Source organism: Scophthalmus maximus, chromosome 16, assembly GCF_022379125.1.
Source record: "Scophthalmus maximus strain ysfricsl-2021 chromosome 16, ASM2237912v1, whole genome shotgun sequence".
NCBI lineage: Eukaryota > Metazoa > Chordata > Actinopteri > Pleuronectiformes > Scophthalmidae > Scophthalmus > Scophthalmus maximus.
The window spans coordinates 12,399,863-12,421,479 of NC_061530.1; the positions used below are offsets into that span (position 1 = coordinate 12,399,863).

At 39.2% G+C, this 21,617-nt stretch overlaps 2 protein-coding genes across 2 annotated transcripts in view; both read right to left on the reverse strand.

The window, feature by feature from the left end:
* Positions 1-11,717, reverse strand: part of lrp2b (low density lipoprotein receptor-related protein 2b) — a 36,260-nt gene extending 24,543 nt beyond the window's left edge. Inside the window, exons 1-24 of the mRNA XM_035611643.2 lie at positions 11,515-11,717; positions 10,487-10,597; positions 10,222-10,344; positions 9,565-9,681; positions 9,337-9,447; positions 7,752-7,868; positions 7,417-7,533; positions 6,846-6,989; positions 6,353-6,469; positions 6,007-6,135; positions 5,534-5,703; positions 5,070-5,293; positions 4,391-4,597; positions 4,059-4,261; positions 3,768-3,908; positions 3,136-3,345; positions 2,751-2,943; positions 2,251-2,376; positions 1,996-2,126; positions 1,504-1,641; positions 946-1,224; positions 609-848; positions 359-481; positions 37-153 (exon numbers count right to left, since the gene is read on the reverse strand). Of these exons, the coding sequence (XP_035467536.2) occupies positions 37-153; positions 359-481; positions 609-848; positions 946-1,224; positions 1,504-1,641; positions 1,996-2,126; positions 2,251-2,376; positions 2,751-2,943; positions 3,136-3,345; positions 3,768-3,908; positions 4,059-4,261; positions 4,391-4,597; positions 5,070-5,293; positions 5,534-5,703; positions 6,007-6,135; positions 6,353-6,469; positions 6,846-6,989; positions 7,417-7,533; positions 7,752-7,868; positions 9,337-9,447; positions 9,565-9,681; positions 10,222-10,344; positions 10,487-10,597; positions 11,515-11,581 (3,655 nt within the window). The 5' untranslated portion in view covers positions 11,582-11,717. The remainder of the gene's footprint in view (positions 1-36; positions 154-358; positions 482-608; positions 849-945; positions 1,225-1,503; positions 1,642-1,995; positions 2,127-2,250; positions 2,377-2,750; positions 2,944-3,135; positions 3,346-3,767; positions 3,909-4,058; positions 4,262-4,390; positions 4,598-5,069; positions 5,294-5,533; positions 5,704-6,006; positions 6,136-6,352; positions 6,470-6,845; positions 6,990-7,416; positions 7,534-7,751; positions 7,869-9,336; positions 9,448-9,564; positions 9,682-10,221; positions 10,345-10,486; positions 10,598-11,514) is intronic.
* A 1,699-nt stretch (positions 11,718-13,416) lies between these two features.
* Positions 13,417-21,199, reverse strand: muc13b (mucin 13b, cell surface associated). The gene is made up of 12 exons (XM_035613695.1): positions 21,041-21,199; positions 19,064-19,648; positions 18,779-18,901; positions 18,444-18,553; positions 17,605-17,663; positions 17,303-17,469; positions 16,522-16,650; positions 16,259-16,304; positions 16,061-16,098; positions 15,384-15,471; positions 14,817-15,087; positions 13,417-14,581 (listed from the first exon to the last, which is right to left on the reverse strand). Exons 1-12 carry the CDS (start codon positions 21,090-21,092, stop codon positions 14,303-14,305), a joined length of 1,947 nt encoding a protein of 648 aa, XP_035469588.1. The 5' UTR covers positions 21,093-21,199; the 3' UTR covers positions 13,417-14,302.
* Positions 21,200-21,617: the final 418 nt, after the last annotated feature.

A 21,617-nucleotide genomic window follows, 5' to 3' on the forward strand; every position in this document is an offset into this window, starting at 1 on the left:
GATTCGTTTGGAAATATATAGCTTTAGTCAGCTTACGACAGTCTTGTTCATCCGAATGGTCCCTGCAGTCAAACACTCCATCACACTGATATCCCAAAGTGACACACTGGTCCCCGCTGGCACAGGCAAATTCATAGGAGGCACAGGAAAACTCTTGATGTGAGGAGGAATGGAAATAAGAGGGGAAAGATAAGTAAACAGAAACTTTTCTACATGCAACAGCAAAAATCGGAAACATCTACCTCGAAACCCTGAAAATTAATCTAAATGGCTCAATGAGGAAGTCTTCTGTCATTCATAAATGATCAAAGTAAATAAACAAGAACACAACCAACAGTGACGTTAAAGTGATTCCTACCACAGTTTGTCTCATCAGATCCATCCAGACAGTCCTGGTCTCCATCACAGACGTAAGAGCTGTGGATGCAGCGGTGGTCGGGACACAGGAAGTAGGAAGGGGGGCATGTGGTGATAGTTGAATCTACCGGTCACAGATAGAGCAGCTTTTTTCCCATGTATATATAAAAGAGGATATTTGTACATGCAAATACATAAATTGCAATCTAATAAAGACTGAAATGATAATGGATTGACGGCCGCAAACTTACTGCAGTTGTGTTCATCAGAGCCATCACCACAGTCGTTGTCACCGTCACACACCCACAGTTTAGAAATACACCTGTTGTTATCGCAGGTAAAGAAGACGTCTGCACAGGTGGTTGGGAGATGAGTGGGACAGTTACTTTCATCAGAACCATCGCCACAATCGTCCATGCCGTCACAGAGCCAGCTGGGCTGGATGCAGTGCTTATTGTTGCAGGTGAACGCTTGTGGAGAGCAGGTCGCTCCTGGAACAGACAAATGAGGAAGGTTGATGGATTAATAGTGTTTGGTCAATCATTTTTCTTCCATTCCTTGACAAACGATTTTTTTTCACACGTTCACCTGTATCTGTGCAGTTGGCCTCATCAGTCTTATCTACGCAATCGACAATCCCATCACAGCGGTAGGAGTTGGGCCTACAGCGTCCTTCATCACACTCAAAGGCGTGGTCGCCACAGATGTTGTCAGGTGGGATCACAGAGTCATCCTTGATGCAGTCCCTCTGATTGTCCTGAAGTTTCATGCCGTACGGACAGCCACACACTCGACTGAAGGAGGGAGCTGGGAAACAGAAGTGACTGCAGCGCCCGTTGGGCACCGTATTGCACCGGCTGGTAAACGCTGTCGGGAGGATGACGAAGAAGCAGTGAGAGGGTTTATGGATTATCCTATCAGCCTCACTCACCTGTTCAACTATGGCCTTGGCCCTGCAGTCATAGTTTATTCTGGTTTGATAATACATTATCATTCACTTGTAGCTCCCATTTTGTAACGCCTCTCCCCGGCCACAAGCAGTCACATCCCCATGATCCAATTCATGATTCTTAATTTACTTTACATTCTACATCAGTTACTGAAGGACTGGAGTGTTAAACTTTGTCTTTGTATGTGTGAACTTACTGCTGTGAAGGTCGGCTGTGTAGGCCTTAACATTCATGATGCCAGTGACCCCTTGTCTGATCATAATGTTTCCTCCTCCGTCCCTCTTCCTCATCTCGAACACTGCTCTGGTGCGTGTATCAGACACATAAAGGTAGTCTACACAACAAAAATAGACGGTAAATTATTTTAAAAAATGCTAGTAAAGGAGCCATTTCAGAACATGCACAATAAGTGGCTTATTATATTGTGAGGGGAAAAAAACAAGTGGCTTAATAAGTTCCACAAAGTCCAACTGTGTTAAATGTGCACAACAGTGTTTACTTAGTACTAGAAACTCATAGAGGGGAAGGATGTCGAGTAGAGAATAAAAGTTAGGAATCTATGTTGATTAAGTAACTTTTACCAGTCAAGATATTACACACACACACACACAGAGCAGAGAGGCCACAACGCACAAAGCTGTTGATTAATTAATATGTGGGAGTCATGGGGAAAGACTCGGGAACACACCTGAATAAATTGTCAAAGAGTAGGGTTGGGTGATCTGGCCGATATCGGTAAACGTCTGTCGGTTGTAGCCTTCGATGCCAATGTGACCAATCTGGTCCAGGAGGGAATCCACCCAGTACAGCCTGTCCATCCTGTCCAAGACCAATCACATAGTAATTCATCAGTGGATTTAAAGGGACAGTCCACAGAAAAATAAACTAAAGTATTTTATCCCTTGAATTGTTCACAGAAATCGATTAATATCACTGGACTTACACGTAGTCCACGCAGAGCCCGTATGGCCATCCCAATGTTGTGTTGACCAGGGGAATAGCATTGCTGCCATCAGTGATCCCTCTCATGATGACCGCTGGACGGTACCAGTCAGACCAGAACAAGTAGCTGTCAACATGTGTTGAGACACAGAGGGGGACAGATTTGTTTATCATCAGTAAAGCTGAAATACAAAAAAATCACTTATACCAGATATAATTTTATTGAATCATGAACCCTGAATGTTTTCAATTATAATTACAATAGACCTTACCTTTTTCCTTTGAGTAGGACAAATCTAAACTACGAAAATTGTGTAGATTACAGTACCATTTTTTTACTAAATATATTACATGCAGGACAAAAATATTTCTGCGCTGCCATTACTAGACCAAAATATTCAAGGACAAAGGCTGTAAACCAGTGAATGTGCTGTGCTGTGTAATTCATGAGGCGTCCCAAACATTCTCTAGTATATACGCCTGATAAATTTGAACACTCACCCAGCACTCGGATGCACTGCAATTCCCTTTGGGTTTCTCATTCCAGTCACAATGTCTCGTCTGGATTTGTCCTCGACTCTGAAGGCCACCACCGACCTGTAGGTGCTTGTGGTCCAAAACAAAACATTGGAGGTCCAGTCATAAGCCATGGCATCGACTATTCCCACTCTGTAGCCCGTCAAAATCTGTTGGACTGAGAATGCGTAAAGACAATCAGCACAGTGAGATGTAACATAAAAGCATTATGAGAAGAGCTTTGAAAGACAAAATGTAATGGTATGGTTATATCCTATTAGTAATACATTTACTTACTGGAACCAATTTTGCTCCGTAGAAGATATTTTTAATATCGGTGTCTCATTACATAAATGTGATAAATGCTCACCTGTGCCATTGAGGTTTGACTTGTAGACAAGGCCTCTGGCCCTTTCGTTGTAGAAAATAGTCCCCTTGTTGCCGTCAAACTCTACAGCAGAGCCAGAGAAGGAAGGTCCAAGACCTGTGAGGGGCAGGGTGACATCCTCCTGGAGGGACACATTCAGTGGGATTCCCCGCACCGCGAGAGAGGTGGCCAACAACAAAAAGTCCTTCAACTCTGTTCAAAGAATGAGTGGCAGTGGTTATTGGCAGGAAAACAGACTCTCTAAACAATTAAATATTAAATCATATTCCCTGTAAATTGAGATCAAAACATTTGAGAAGATAAAATATTTTCTTATGAATGCACATCATATCTTAAAGCAGATGTACATTTAAAAATAAAAACAATTTTAAGGATGATTTTGTTAATAACTAGGTATGGTATATATAAGATTTTTATAATACCAATAAAATACCTCTCTTAATATAAAATGAAATATGTGAATATATATTGTAAATGTCATTATTTAATTGTATTATGACTAATGAAAAAGGTCTGATCTGATCTGACAACAGAACATGTAAAATTTTGTTGTTTGAGTAACTTCACAACTCAAAATATCAGGTAATTTATCCCTCGATCAAACAAAAACTCACTAAAGCAGGTCCGGCGGTCAGGCTGCAGGTCGTAACCATGGCGACACTTGCAGCGGAAGCCCAGGCCTTCGTTGTCGGAGCGGTGACTCAAGACACAAATGTGCTGACAGCCGCCATTGTGCCTGCCACAAGGGTTCATCACTGTAAGACACGACAGATGTGGTCATTTCATGACAGCACTTTTTTCAGCTTGATGCAGTTATGGATGAGACCCAGAGAGCGTGGAGTGATAAAACTAAAAAAAAAGCGTTGTTTTTTGAATGTACAATGGTTTCAAGTGCGCTTCCTCACCAACAGGTTGCAGGACAGAGGTTGAGACTACAACATGACCCGGTCTCTTTGTGGTACGATAAAGGAGTGAGGGGTTGCTGCCGTTGAACCGGTTGGCTCTCACCACACCCAACTTGGCCCAGTCAGTGAAGAATATGTGGTTTTCAAACACAGCAATTCCAAACGGATGCGGAGCCTGGGTTCCACCATTGAGAACTATTTTCCTGGGGACACAGCAATACCACAAAATGACCATGAAAGATGAAGCAACATGAACGCGTCAAATGAGTCGGTTGTGTAAAGTGATTTTCAAGATAAGGTGAAATCTGACAACATTTTAGTGAAACCTTTACCTATCCAGACCATTGTAGGTGACAGTCTCCACAGTGTCAAAGTGGCTGTCAGACCAGTAGACCCTCTGAGTGACAATGTCAAGGGTGATTCCTGTCGGAGTGCCCAGTCTGCCCTTCACCAGCTCGAAGCGATTACTGCCGTCCATGAAGGCGCGCTCAAGCTTCATCTGCTCATTGCCAGTGCCCTTGTCTGTGAAGAACATGTAGCTGCAAACAAACCAAAAAAATACAGTCATACAGGTTGAAATTTAGGTAAAATATCTTACAATAACAGATTTATTAGTACTTTAACAGGATTCATTTGAAATCGTGTAGAGTTGACCTCTGATGTATTTTGTATTTTAACATAAATTGACTTATGGTAATGATAATGGCAACAAGTAAACATGTTATCACCCACAGATGACATTAAGTAGACCAGACTCTACCACTTCGGATCTTTCCTCCAACTTTCATTTAAATGAAAAAGAAAAAAAACTCAAAACAGTGTTTTAATCGAATTTTTTTTCGAGGATCTTCTCGTGGTATAAGAATATGTATTAATTACATACATAGCAATTAAATCAGATGTAATTGACATGCTCATGTAATGATGACAGATATGGTTTGCCACATGTGTGCCAGTCTCAGCAGCTTCCCAAGCAGATTTCCACGACTCGTGGCAAGCGTTTAAACCCACCCCACTGTGGGGTCCAGGGCGAGGCCATGAGGTGTATGCAGGTTTTCAGCCACCAGCGTGACCCGATTCCCTCCATCAAAGTCACACATGTCAATGCGCTCAACCATGACCTCTAAGACATAGAGTTTGAAGTTGATCCAGTCCACAGCGAGGCTCTGAACGTTATGGACTGCAGCAGTTAGAACCTCCTTGATGTTACCCCCATCATAGTCAGCAGAATATACCTGGAAAAACAACAAAAAAGGGTACTGTCGTATTGCTCCAGCGTCTTACTCTTAAGGAGTTTAGTCTTGCTTCAGCAGATCTTCCAAGTAGGCCACAGAAACTAATGCTGCTGAATTACAGTGGTGAAGTTCTGATAAACACACATTTACATTACCTAACTTGCATTCTGCAATCATATAAAGAAGCTATGACAAAGGTAATGAGAAGAAATCTGTCACAAACACAATGATCCGGCTGACCTTTCTGGTATTTGTATCACTCCAGAAGACTTTGTCACTGTGCCAGTGGTAGGCCACCCCAACAGCATAACCTTTGCCCTGAGATGGCACTAAAACTCTTTCAAAGCGTCCGTGTATATCGGCCATCATCACATCACCCCCGTTTGTGAAAATGAGTTGTGGTATTCCAGCTGGAAAACATAGGTACCAGACTTCAGCAGTTAATTTATTTCAACAAGGTATAGTAATATTACATGTGATATTACTGTAAAAACAATATACATAGCACTAAACACACAAAAAACCCACCACTGTCATTGTTAAGCATGAGAAAAAATGTATTTTAGTAAACCTAGATTTTGTGTGAACATAAAGCTCCAATCAATCTTGTGTGTGTTAATGTACAACATATCAGTGGTCACTTAAGTATTGACTATGTGCAGAAGCACATAAGTTTTGTATAAAGCTACTGTGTGACATGTGACTCTCTGTACCTGATATATTGGCTTTGCACACATGACCCTGCTCCAAGAAGTATCCATTAGCACAGCTACAGTGATGTGTCCCAGGACGATCTTCACACAGCTGGTCACAGATCCCCCAGATCTGACAGTCATTATAGTCTGCGCAATAAGAAAATAAAAAAAAACAGCCATTGTACATGTTTTAGGCATTAGGATGATGATCTGTAACAATTGTTGAGAAAAAATAAAGTTAAATTAAGTCTATAATTTCCGTTTTTCCATAAGAAGCTTTCTCAAAACTGTGTATGTTGTAAGTACCTGAGAATCTACTGCCATCAACATCACGACAAATGTAGATATACATCAAAAAACTTACCAACACAGGAACGACTGTCATTGGCTACAATGAAACCATCAGGGCAGTAGCAGGCGCCTCCTTGAGGAGTTGGGTGGCAGATGAACTCGCAGCTCAAGGTGGAGCACCGATCCAGGCCTGTGGATAAAAATTAAATAAGTCTGCATCATAGTAAAATCTAGGTACCGTCACTTAAGGTTTTTACTATCATTATCATCTATGGAGCCTGGCATGCCAGAACTTTATTATGAAAAACACATGACCAGCATTATAGCCATCATTAAATGGAAATTACCAAAAAAGGTTTATGTCAAACCAGCTGTGAGGGCAGTGATAAGGAAGGTAGATTATGAAGTTATGATTATTTTACAGCCTTAACAGCTGACTTCTGAGAATTTTCACTGTTGACAAGAAAAGTATACAGTAAGTATGCAAACAAAGCAGCCTTTTTGGAACTCATATGTGTAGATTTCTCAAAACCCATGTGAAAATAATTTACATCTGTGTGACTTACTGCAGGTTTGCTGTGCTGTAGAGTTGGTCTCATCTGTTCCTCCAGGACAGTCAGGTTTGCCGTCACACACTTTGCCCACTGGTATACATGCTGTTGAGCTTGGGCATCCCCATTCGCCAGGGTAACAGTCTCGAGAGTTACTATCTATAAAACCACAGAAACAATATTATTAGAAATCTTTCCATGGGCCAGTTTTTTTAAGTGATTTAAAAAAAGGCAAAACAGTGTTTTAAATTTTGACGATGAGTCAGAATTTTGCCTTACTAACTTTTGAAGAGTGGATTCTAAAACTCGACAGTAATTTGAGATGAAAAAAAACTGCTCCATGAAATATAAATTTCAGATGTCACTTTGGCATGTCAATTAACCTATTTCCAAAATATATATTTCCTTACAAGCCAAGTCTTACAAAGTCTTTAGTTTCTCATAGTATTTCTAAATCCTATCAAATGAAACTCCTCAGTTATACTAACACAAGTCCTGCTTGTGCAATGCAGAATATAAATCGTCATGTTGACACTGAATTTACTGTCCAAAATATTAGACAACCTCTGAGTTCAAATTCTCTCACCACATCCTCTCTCATCACTGTAATCCCCACAGTCGTTGAACTTGTCGCACACCCAGTGCTGAGGAATGCAACGACCACTGGAACACGTGAACTCACTGCCACTGCAACTCTGGTACGCTGCGGAAATAATAGACAGAATTCACATTTATTCCAGTTTATCTTCCTATAAACTGCAAATAAAATATTGCCAATCCAACATTGAAGTAACAAGGATAACTTATTTGTTTGACTACCAGTTGAGAGTGGGAAAATTAATATATTCACAAAGTGTATAGGAGAATTTTGGGAGTATATATATATCAAACTGTGGTCTGTTGGGTCAGTGTCCTCCTTACCGCAGCCATGTTCATCACTGCTGTCCCCACAGTCATCCCAGTGGTCACAAACAAAGGAATGTGGAATACAGTAGCCATTTGCACACTGATACTGGTGGATGGGACAGTGTTGAGATGCTGAAAATAAAACAATCAAACAATCTGTTCATACAATCTGTTAATTATTTAGATCCGCTAGAGCTCAACCTGCTTCCAACAAGCTAAACTAAAGCAACCTTAGTCTGTCCAACAACAAAACAAGCTGCAACCCATGGGTCACCACAAATCACAAGGAAGCTACATTTAAAAAAAGAACCAAAGTCACAAATATTGAGACTTTAATGCCTTAATCTAATATTCCTGGCTGCAACCATGAAAACAACATATGGCTGATAAAATTTACCACAAAGAAGTTGAACAGAGCTACATGACCTACAGTGTTATGGACCATTAAATCAAGTTAAAACAGAACATGTATAGTAATAATGCACAATTGAGTCATTTCCACCCCCAGTTTCTGCCTCTCATGCCTACTGATAATTTAATGTTTTGTTAAACTTATGCTGCCTTTGTGTACCCTTGAAATCATCGAAAATATGAGTTGCCCACTTGGAAATTGCACGTGAACGTCCCCTCAAACACGAGCGGGGAAACTCTGAGATATATTTGATACCCGAGACGGGGTGACCAGAACCATTCAACACCATTTTAATCTGTAAACTATGTGCACTTAACTTGATCTAGACCAATGCTATGTATCGTTGTAAGCAGTTGAACATGACATTCTTGTGCTTCGGGCTCCACACGTGGGAAGCAGGATCTCCCAACTAACACACGAAGGCAGCACAAACTGCGCTAACGCTAGCTACTTCCGCCGCAGAGCTAGAAATCAAATGCGTCTATTTTTTTCTCTCCGCACTTCTAGAGGGAAACATATTTTTGACAACACTTACGTTTGTTTTGAAGACACTGTTAAACTGTCGAAACGCTAATTATCCAGCCGGAGTGAAAAATACTCTGTCTGCTGCACGATAACAAAGATTATTTTTCCTCTGATCATTTGTTTGTTTGTTTTATCGTACCCCGGACCGCCGGGATCTGACGTTAGCTAAAAGATGGCGACCGGAAGTCACTTCCTCTTTGGCAGCGGCAATCAGCAAAATAAGAATAAGAACATATAATTATAATTGTAATATTAGACGATACAGTAATAATACAATATGAATGTGGGCTGTGTGAAAATATAAATAAATACAGCGACAGTAAACGTGAAATGTGCAATGCAGTTTAACGCATTGCTGAGCAGGGTGTTGTAACAGACAGCATTTTTGGGGGTTTTATACCTGATAAAAGGGAGTACCGAATAAATGTGATGTACCTAATAAACTTCCAACTCAGTGTACTGTAAATGACCTTTACATTCTGTCTATGATTGAAACTTGAAGCAGAACATTTTAGAGGTGGATCTGAGATGCATAAATCTGGGAGTGGTATTTTGTTTTTTAAGATTAGCATTTTCCTCTTACTGCATTCCAACCCTAATTTCAGAAACTCTGATATTCACATACAGGCACATCGAGGTTCGCTCTGAGTCTAGTTTACTCACTGCAGTTGAATTCATCGGAGCCATCTCTACAGTCCTGTAGTCCGTTGCAGTGCTGAGAGTTGTTATAACAGGCCCCATTAGCACATGTCTTCTCAGTGCAATGAGGATAGTCTGCACAAAAAACAAAGAAACTTTGATTCCAAGACAATTATTCTTATTGAACAAAATGACTAGACCATGTATGAATTAAAAAAATCTGACAATATACATCAGTATGCTAAGTCTTACTGCAGCTGTTCTCATCAGAGTTGTCGAGACAGTCCTTCATGTGGTCACATCTGTATTTGATGGGGATACACTGGCCCTCCTGGCATGTAAACTGGTCTGGACTGCAGGTCCTTCCACCTGAGCCAAGAGATGTGAGTGGGTTTTATTTCAAAAGGCCATGTTGCAGGAGAATCAGACTTTCAATTCGGAACATGCAGTGACAAAATGCTCTTAGGGCAAATTCTTGACTTCAGTTTAAAGACATTTTATTATATATTATAGACCATTTTTGTTTGCATTTCCCGATATTTTCTTGTTTTCTATGAATCTTCAAAAAGGAAGAATAGCATTATATTTGGGATTTTTTTTTTAGCATTTTAAAATTCAGATTGTGGTGTAAAAAAATTGAATTTGTATTTTAAGTTTCATTTGAACCCCACGAAGATCAAAAAGCTTGAGATTTACACCACTTAGTGGTTTTACTCTTCGTTACATCGCATGAACAGTCAGCTTTGTGTACTTTTTGGTGTTCATACATGCTTTACTTTGAGCTGATCTTCAATATTTATTGTAGGAGTTTTTGAAATGCACAAGGTATGACTATAGTCAACATCCTCCCATACAAAACAGCTACATTTTCTTCCTTAACAGCAGGGAACCGGTTGTCAGTCTGCATACCACAGGTTCTTTGTTCATCTGAGCCATCGATGCAATCTTCTTCCCCATCGCAGACGAATCCCAATGAAATGCATTCACCACTTGTCACACACTTAAATTCTTGGGAGGTACATGATGGACTTGCTGCCAAAAAGAAGAGAACAACTGAATAGTTTACACACAAATAATAGTGCTTATAGGGTCTATGTTTGAGTTTGGTTAAGTTTCCATACAACTCTCAATGTTGCTACTGTCTGTGTTTTCAGTGAGTGGTTGAAATACTTACGACAGTTTAACTCATCTGAGTCATCTGTGCAGTCTTTGGTCCCATCACACCTCCAGGCTATGTTTATGCATTGTCCACTGGTGCACTGGAACTCCCCACTTCCACAGCTTCCTGCAGAAAACACACGCAGAGGCAAAAAGATCTGTCATCACTTATCGTTTTATGAGTGTAATGTGGTCTTGTCCTGTAAAGGTTTTTGTAAGAGAGGTAATTTGCACATTAAACATCGTTTAACATGCTCTCAGTTATGCTGCACTTTCAAATGTCTGATATCCATGTAAAAATGTATTTTATTGTTTCTTTAACAAATGAGTTACTATTTTTATGACAACTGTAGCATTGAAACCATCAAAACATGTGATTTGGCCTTTAAAAGGTGGTTAATTCCTCACCTTGAATGAACAATCCATCGTTTGACCTTACAGTATCCAGCCAATAGTTGATGTCTGAATCACCTCTCAGATATGCACTTTGTATCCATTGTGTCCATTCATAACTTTCCAATAAAAGGTCATTACTAGCAGTCAGGACCCCCAAAAATTGAATTTTAAAGTTTTTTTACTGTAATTTGTACATCTATATGGAACTGAATTGAATTGGTTTCTAGGTAATGTAAAATACCAGTGCCCTTAGTTCAGGATTGCCATCAATATGCCATTATTTAAGAGGCAAACTGTTCCCTTATATATAACCTTTTAAAATCACAGCAGTACATACATTTCAAAGTCAAAGTGAATAGTTTCGGAATAGCAAAAATGATCAATTATTATATGATTTTAAAGCAATACTGTTTTTTGTTTTTGTCCGGACACAAACATTTCTGTGCAGCGGAAAAAAGTTAAAGCAATGATGAAATATTACATCTATTTAAACTCAACATTTTGGTCAAAATAGTGATCATCCCCAAAAAAATGGAATATTTACCACCGAATAATTATTATTCTTCTCAAACTATTTGCATCCCAATAAGCTTTACCAGATTGGTTATTAGAAAATGTGTTGTTTTAAGATCAAGAATATACACATACCTTGAGCAAGTTGGATTCCTTGGGACAGCAGTAGAAAAGACAGTAGATGACCACAATTAAAGGCCATATTTAAATTCTCCGCCTTCCTCTGCAGTTTTCTTGTGTTCAGGTGTAAATTTGAAAAGTTTGTACACGCTCATTCTAAATCTCCATCCTGACTGAATTAGTAGGAGGAAGACTAAGACTGTGACTGAGACGTATAAACCAGAGTAAGCAGCTGACCAGTAACGTGACACGGAGTAATATGGCTTTTTATGGCTTTCTCCTTTACATAAACTTCATCTAAGATTAACTTTTACCTTTTGGTATGTTGTCTACATCAGCAAGAAAGAGTAATTACTCATTTTTGTATAAAAATGCAGCAGGTAGTTTACCCTCTCTCTATTTAAACCAGGGTTGATAAAGTCTACATAGAGTGCTTTTTTAAAAACGAATGCATCTGCATACAAAATGTACATTTCAGCAGAAATTAAATGGAGGATTCACTTGATAACAGATAACCAAAAAAAAAGTGTTTTCACCCCAGTCCAGATCAGAATAGCACAATTTAAATCTGACCATTTTATAGGTCTAAGCATGGTTTGCACACTGATATGTATAAACTGCTATATGGCAAAAACAGTGTATAAGGATGTGTGTGACACCTATATGATGAATTGTAACCAAATACAAGGCTAGGGGGTGGTGGACAATATTAGTGCTTTAGTATTGGGATGTACTGTACAGGTACTTCCTTTTTAATACGAATGTGCTACTGTTATGTACAGCCACATAGGTATCTTTACAATGACCGAATTGCCACCATTAATGAACAGTACAATAACAAAACTGCATTGCAGGTGGTGTGAGGAGAACTTTATCATCAAATCAGTGCCACATCACATTATCATATTTACACTTATTAAATTACCTGGTGACTGGCAGCTTCTGCAGGCTCATTCTTTATTGTGTTTTGCAACGTGTGGCCTTGCAAAAGAAAGATTGCTTGATTGGTTTATTGTGCAGAGGAAACAAGAATATTGCTCTGCCGCAAAGAACAAAAAGTGGTCGCAGTTCTTACAGAACAAATTATGCTAAAATGCTGGATGAATGAAAGGCCCTTTGAGATAATTATTGTATGTTTATGCCCCTCAGAACGGTAAAAGAAAACTATAGTGAAGTCACAGTCCATCTGCTCTGTCAGGAGCCACACCAACAATTTATCAATTCAGGTGTAAAATTCCGAAACACAGATTCTTTGTTCCTTGAACCTGTGTGTTGCCAGTCATGGTTATTTAACATCATCTATTTTACTGCCTGCTGTTTCTGTAGCCACTGTTTCTCTAACTATAAATAACATTTGTAACAACGTTTTTAATGCTGACACACAAAATCCATAGATCAACAGTTATGCAGAAGGCTTCATTTATCCCAAACAGAAACTCACAAAATATTACTAACCAAAGCAGCAGACTTGAGGACAAATCAGTAATTTGCAAGAACTCTTTGTACTGTACCTAACTGTACTGTAAATCAAAATATGTTTGGACTATTCCTTTTGAAGGGACATGTCTTGATCATGTGTTTAAAAGATGAATTAACTTATAACTTATTTGTCAATCTTATGTAACTAAATCCTGTGAACACACAAGCCTAATGCAGTGTATTATATTTCATCTCTGTCTTCACCACTTGCATAACAGTTTTGAAATCTTTCTCTGTTATTTGAACTTTGGCTCACTCTAGTGGCAGTACCAACAAAGACACTGTCTTGGCATTACCGTGTGTAAATCTAAAATATATATGATCTGTTTATTACTTTAATATAACTGTAACTTACACATGTAACACACAAAAAGCGAAAAAGGAAACTGACCTGCCTTCTCATGTTTCCTTCAGTGAAAGAATCCATGACAAATCAGAAAAAGTATCAGGTCCTTTATTTCAGAATGATAATTTTCAATGTATTTGAACCTGGTAAAAAGAATGAATTATCAGATAATACACAAAGGAAAACTTAAACAATATATTATATGCTAAAATATTTCTGAATATTGCTATTTTAATGGCATTCATGGAATAGGTTAAACATAAACAAAATATACTCTCCGTTATACAAAATATGAAATTTCAATGTCGTAAACATATCACACAAATTACATTGGAATATTTAGAGGCCCTGATTTGAGGGAAGAACTCATACGTATTACTAGGAAAAAAAGAAAACCTGTCTCATTCACAAAAACATGTTCAATCTGGTGTTACGCATGAACTAGACTCATCAGAAACCCTTAATACTTAACATTTAAAACAAGTGTTTGTAAATTCATAGACAAGAGAAATATCCTCATTTCAGAGCATCACTTTGATGCTGTTAAATAAGTCACATTTTAATTGACTGGCACTAAAAATGTTGAGAAACCTTTGAAAAGTTCGATAGCGTTTGTCATATCCCAAATTTTCATAAAGATTAGATGAGAAAAGGCAGGAATGGTTATGACAACTTATAATTGGTCAGAATAGATTCAACACCATGAAGTTGAGACTATAATATATTCCACAAATGCAGTGACCCCGTTCCGTGACTCTGACATCACCAATTTCCCATTGTAAGTGGTGAAAGAAGATAACAACCCTTGTTGCATAAAGCCTATGCAACCATCAAGCTTTTGTTTATATGACTCTTACTGTGCAGTAATGGGATATTAATAGTGGGTTAATATTTGAAGGGGGAAAATAATTCTGATTCTGTCTCAAACAAAAAGTCAACAAGTTTTTGATCTGGGTAAACATCTTTTGTGGTTTATCATTAGTTCGACCATTTTTCATTGTTGTGCACGTAGTAAGGATTGGCATGGCCCTGGTTCTGTGCATACGGGTTGTTCTGAGCTCGATCCTGGGCATATGGGCTGATCTGAGGTCGATCCTGGGCATATGGGCTGATCTGAGGTCGATCCTGGGCATATGGGCTGATCTGAGGTCGATCCTGGGCGTATGGGTTGTTCCGTGGTCGTACCTGAGCATACTCGTTGCCCTGAGGCCGAGACTGAGTGTATGGTACCATATCATCTGGGTCGTCGTAGAGACGCTGATAAAAAGTAAAATGTCTTCATTAGTGAATTGTAAAATCAAGCATGTACAGTACACCCCTGGTTTTCTCTTCTTTAACCCAGCAGCACACTTTCATTATTTTGTTCTCTCTGGTCCACCAGCTACACCCTTTTAGGAAATTGCTTCAACATTTCATAATTCTTTAATTTACCCTAAGTACTCTCCCACATTGCCCCTCTTTGTACAACAATCTCACACAGAGCCGTGCTCACCGAGTTCCTGTCCACAGAGATCAGGTTTTGCCGACTGTTGCTAGGAACCATCTCCAGGTTGGTCCTGCTGTCCCAGCTGCTGGTGGTTGTTGTTGCCCGTGGGATTTTAGGCACCCCAGCATTGCCATAGGCTGACCCATTAAGTGAGGGTGCCTGGCTGTTTGCCAAGCTGCTGTTACCATTGACCAATGGTAACTTGACAGGAGAGTGACTGACATAAGGCTTACCAATATCTTCTTTGCTGTTCTTCTTGGTTTTCTTCTTTGAGCATCTAGCCAGATTAAATAAAGGCATATTAGTCTACTTTTATAGTTACCACATTTCTGTATTATAGTCCATATTTACCATTTATGAATGGATGTCCACTCATTCACAAAATGTGTTTATTTTTTAAATCACTAAACTAGGGTACAATGTCCCAATAAAAAAATGGTTAATAAAAACACAAATTAACCTGGTTACATAAAGGTTTATGTGCAAGATGACTGGGAAAAGAACATAGCACAAACATGACAGAAGCGAAAATGCATGATGGGAAGTGGGTGGATGAACAGATAAGACCCTCACTTGACTGCCACTATAGGCAGAATGATGAGTGTGATGAGTAGGAGTCCCCCGAGCACGGAGCCAACGATCACCAGTGTCAGCTTCCAGGCTGTAAACAAACACAATAACAAAGACATTAATAACTGTCATGGAAATTATGAACAGGAACCGATTGTATCTGATTGTAGGGTTATGCAAATGTTTACAGGTGTCATAAAAAAAGGGGTTGCTCCTAAGTCTGTCTCTTTAACCAGAAAGACAAAGAAGAAGAAAAAATCAAGTCTCGGTTGCATTGTGGGTAATGTAGGCACCAGATGAGGGACTGCAGTGGTTTCAGACACTTACTAATCATTAACCTTTTGCATCATGACAGGTGTTGAGTTGCAAAACGGTCAATTCTGATCCTTTTGTCAAATTGCCTATCTTGAATCTGACAATGTTAAAGGAGTGCCATATTATATTGGTGAAGTGCTCTCTAACTGCATTTCAAAACATCATCATCGAGTACAGAGTATACCGTAACCTTACTGTAACTGATCATTCTTCATAAAGTGCCATGATTGATTTTTGACAACAATTTTGAATCATTGTTTTCAAATGCCGATACTGCATATTCATTTTTAAAAAATAAATACAGAATGACATTGTTAATCATTTCTGTTGCTGTTGCCATCACTGTCTAACAGTTCCATACTCACATTCACTGCAGTTCAAACCAGAATAGCCAAATGCACAACTGAAAGACAAGAAGAGTGGTTAATTTCACAATTTCGATTGACACCTATACCTTTGACAAAATATGGGTAGGTAGGTGAGAGTGGAGGGATGGAGGGAGATACACAGGCAGATAGATACTGTAATCATTTTAGAACACGTGAGGACATTTAAGAACTTACGGGACACATATGAGAGAATTCTCTGCTTGCAGCCCACTGTCACAAGCTGCAAAATAAGAAAATGTTTCAGTTGTTTGTATTTTAGTTCAACTGAAATTAGCATACAACTCACACACACACACACACACACACACACACACACACACACACACACACACACACACACACACACACACACACACATACACACACACACACACACACACGCACACAAACTCTTACTCTCTTTCTCCAACTCTCCCTCATCTGCTAAATGCCCTTACCAATGCATATTCTGTCACTGAAGTCTGTCTTAATGTAGTTACTCTTACAGGTACACTTAAAAGTTCCATCTCCCGACTGGCACTCTGTGGTCAGTTTATGGCAGGGATTCTTATCACACAGCTCTGTATCTTTAAAGGAAAGAAACACAAAGAGATGGCCTCAGTACACCTTACACAAGTAAAATCTTACAGCATTACCAAAATGCACAAAGATTTAAACATTTATGACATCCTGACTGAAATGTAGAGCATACTGTGAAAGCAGTAGAGAAGCAGAGAAAAATTACTGGACTACATGATCACTGTGCTTTGACAGCATTTTAAAAACACTACACCAGTCTTTTAGAAGTTTGGCCGATTGGTCACCTTATCCAACTACCTATCTGATGTGAGGATTGGTACTAAAATAGAAAGCTGTTATGTGCATGCGAATAAAACAATGTGCAATATGTTGAATAATAATAGCTAATATGATCCATAGAGTATGGCCAATCCTTATCCTTATCATACCCCAAAACACAAGATTGTGTAAAAGGGAAAATTACATTTTTTACCCTAAAGTGTCACGTAAAACAGATCCATTTAGAATATTTCCAAGAAAGTGTGAAAATCCAATGTGTCTCCGATCTATTCTAAGTAATCGCAGAAATATTGCAGAACAGAAAGATGTATAAATACACCGCCCTGTTACTGTTGTTTACTGCAGCGAGCAAAGTGAACAGCACTAATCTGATCCCTATGGATCAGACAAATACATACTAGATTCATGTAATAAACTTACCACTGAAAGATGCGCCTGCCAGTTGACAGCCTTCACATTTACTGGCATTGACCATCTTACTGTTAATTTCATCTGTTGTGATGGTAGAATTTGTGGTGAAGAGGATCTCGATTGATGCATTGATCCCTTGCTGTGACTTTGACCTAACTTTGCTCTGCACAAGTGGCCTATATGGACAGAAATTACACTCATTATATTCCTATTCAGTATAATATACTGTTAAAGGTACTGTAATAAGTATGCTTTTAGATAAATAGACAAACAGGTGGTAAACGGTATTCTCATTCTTACTGGAGACTTACTCGAGTGTGAGCACTGTAACATTAGAGTAACCATTAGGTGCCGTGAAAACAGTTGCAAGCTGTGCGGAGAAAAGAAAACACCATTTTGTTTAGGTCATTGTCTGATTGGGAATACAGCCCTTCAGATCAATTGAATTTCTTTAATCATTTTGGCTTTACTGTAATAAATACTGTGCAACAACACAGTATAATTCATGACCAGATGCATCAGAACTCCCCAAACAGTTCTTCGGGGTGATTTTGCATCAAAATTCAAATGCTTCAAAAGGACAAAACAGTTGAAGAGTAAGACTTATATATCATTTGTTAATTCCTCCAAGATTCAGTTGTTATATACTCATTGCTATTCACCAGATAGTCACAATCCGCCACAGTCTACTGTTGGTTAGAAGATCGACTTCAAAAAATAATTAAGAAGCAGCTGAGGGGCGATGTTTACCCAGTGCTTGTGCTGTATATAACGCAGACATTGCTAAACTTTTACCCTTCACTCGTCTCTCTGTGTGTGTGTGTGTGTGTGTGTGTGTACACACAGAGAAACTCAACAGAAAATTATTTCCCATCATATTATAACACAAGTGACCTCCTTCCATATGTTGAGTTATGATGTACACACACACACACACACACACACACACACACAAACACAGGGGCGAAAACAATACGCTGTGTCTGGTCACACTGGCACGCAGGGTAATTAAATGGGTGCAAATCATGGATAAATGCATCAGGCATAAGAGATATCAAAACATACAAGCTACATGTGTGCATTGTTTTCAAAGCCAAGCATTTAGAAAATGTCAACAAAGCCACATTAAAAGAGAAGATCAATTGCTTACCTCGTTATAAATAATTTGTGAGGCCTCGTTAAATTCTGGTGATCCCTTGATTTTCATGTTTGGATCATATGTTAATTTAGGCAGGGCTAGTTGTCCAGGGAAAACTTTAGCTGAAATAGAAAAATATATACTCTTACAAGATAAGCTACAAAACGTTCCTGTCATAACCATTTATTTAAAAGAACAGTTCCAAGATTTGTTGGGAAATGATGTTTCCGTCCCAAATGTCCTGGACATCTCCACTCCCAGAAAAAAACTATTAATTTATGTTTTTATCCAATCACTTTCTCATGGATTAACAAGATCATAATGGTAGAATACAACCAAATACTTACCATTCTCACAACTTTGTCTGATATAATTGTAGTTCTCACCAGGCAAGCACAAGCACACAAAGGTTCCTTTGGCACGAACCTCACAAGTGCTCCCCTGGCCACATGGGTTTATATCACAAGGTCCTTTGAGGATAAAGGTAAACACACACTCGTATAACAATTTACAGCATTATGTGAGCACCGGAAGAAAAAAAAAATTCACATTATGGACACTGGAGGAATAATCTGTGGGCTTTGTGTAAGAACTAATGTTGTTGAAGGGCGTTTTTGATGGACCAACCGAACCTGGTGCTGTTGTTGAAGAAGGTACAGGCGTCGCGGATGAACCCACTGAACCTGGTGTCATCGTTGCAGAAGGTGCCAGGTTTGTGGTCGAACCAACCGAACCCGGCGTCACCGTTGAAGGAGTCTTTGTGGTCGAACCAACCGAACCCGGCGTCACCGTTGAAGGAGTCTTTGTGGTCGAACCAACCGAACCCGTCGCCACCGTTGAAGGAGTCTTTGTGGTCGAACCAACCGAACCCGGCGTCACCGTTGAAGGAGTCTTTGTGGTCGAACCAACCGAACCCGTCGCCACCGTTGAAGGAGTCTTTGTGGTCGAACCAACCGAACCCGACGTCACCAGTGACGGAGTCTTTGTGGTCGAACCAACCGAACCCGACGTCACCAGTGAAGGAGTCTTTGTGGTAGAACTAACCGAACCCGTCGTCACCGTTGAAGGAGTCTTTGTGGTAGAACTAACCGAACCCGACGTCACCGTTGAAGGAGATACCGGGTTTGTGGACGAACTAACCATAACCGGTGAAGAAGTCAGGTCATGCGTTGTGGATGATAATGAATCCGGTGCTTCCATTGAGGAAGATGCCAGCACTGCGGGTGAAACAGGCACAATCAAAGTAGGTAACAGAGAAAATCAACTCTACTGAAACATCTGTCTTATCTGTTTTACTGGTCCCCAGAACCTTTACATTACAGCATTATGTGTGCATTTAAAACAAAGGAATGCTAGACACAGATTTTAAACAGGTGGAATTAAGTGTATAGATCCTTGTAATTGTTGTATCTGGCATTGTTGTTGAAGAGGGTACTGGATTGGATAAATCCATCACACTTATCAATGACATACAGGAGGAAAAACGATTTATCACTCTGCGGGGTGATAATAAAGCTGTAGCCTTATCTCAAAAATAAAAAAAGCCAATGGATGTAATAATCAAATAATATGCAGTGGTATAATTAGTCGGCTATATCATATAGTAGCATGATTTATGAGTTTACAGGCAGTGGATCTCCTTTACCTGAAGATAAAAAAGGACTATCACAGCAATAAGAATAATAGTTTAAACGTTGGTTAGTGCATGAGTTGTGGTCCTGCTGTATTAAATACTTGAAAAATGTGTTTTTCAGGTTATCATAACCAACAAATAGTTTAATTGTTAAGAATATTAAAGTTATTATTATTCGATTCTTTATTAATCTTGTGTCTATTAAATTGAGATTATCTTGTGATAGGATCACACCAGCTGTGACACTTGTCAATATGTGGACGTGGACAAACCAAACAGCTGTAGTTCTGTGACGTCTTGCGTCTTGCCATAACAGATTTTTGACAGAAACAGACAGACATTTGCTTACAACAGCCTCTGAGGTAACTCTCAATAGGCAACTGGTGTGGACACACACACACACACACACACACACACACTATACAAAATATTTACATTTGCTTGTGTGTGCACCAACAATGGCTATGAAGCCAAGCTCGCACCAACTATGCAAATCATGCCTTTATTATAACGGTTGAATAACTGAATATCTGGATTTTTAATAAGTTGGAAATACTGGGATAAAAAAATGGAAGAAAGAAAGAAGAAGAAACAGAATATAACAAGGTTGAAAGTCTGGTCATTATAAGAACAATTTTGTTTCAACAGGCAAAAGAAAAACCAATAAATTAGATATCAATGCTTGGCTTTCGTCTTGAGCAACAGCAAAAAAATAATACAGGGAACTAATTTCAACAAGAGGGCCTTAGCCAGCCTCCTGCTGTCGGCGCTTGGGCCCCAATTATTACGATAGAGAGAGACAAGATGAAGCAAGTAGACGCTTATCCAAGAAGTTGAACTTTCAAGGGTGTCACTGAGCCAGGATTGAATAAGCCAGACAATTACATAAATAAAATCAAAATCCACTTGCTAAAAAAAATGAGAGAGAATATACAAGAGAATAACTTTTTCGTACAATTTAAAGTCAGCAACTTACCAACACAGGCTATAACAAGCCACAGGAAAGACAGTTTGAATTCTCCGGCCATTGGGAAAGTAAAATTGACCTCAAGAGAGAAAGCCAGTGAGGTTTATGAGTGGAAGAGGCTTTAGTGCCCTAAAACCTGGAATGATGAGGGCTCACATGTCGTCCGCTGTGCAGTTTTAATCATTCGCCACTCCTCTGAGGGCGGGACTGCTAAAGTGCACATCCTAACCAAAGAAAAAGATTCAGGGGCCCCGTTTTCATATGTCCACGCTATTTATATACGTCCAGACTTCCAAACTACAGTGACAGTTAATTATGGACTGTGATCCAAAATGGATAATTGTTGGTTTCTCTCTCTATTTATACATTTATACAAATTTATATGGAGCATTTGAAGGTGTTTTGCATATTTGATAAATATTTATGTACTTGCATGATTCTTGTACTTTTTGGGCAATATCCTCATTGTTGAATGCACTTAATGTAATTAGAGTGACTACAAAATTTGTATTGAAAGCTATGAAAGCTTGAAAGAAGAAGAAGAAGAAGAAAAAGCAGACGAAGAAAGAGAAGAAGAAGAAGCTAT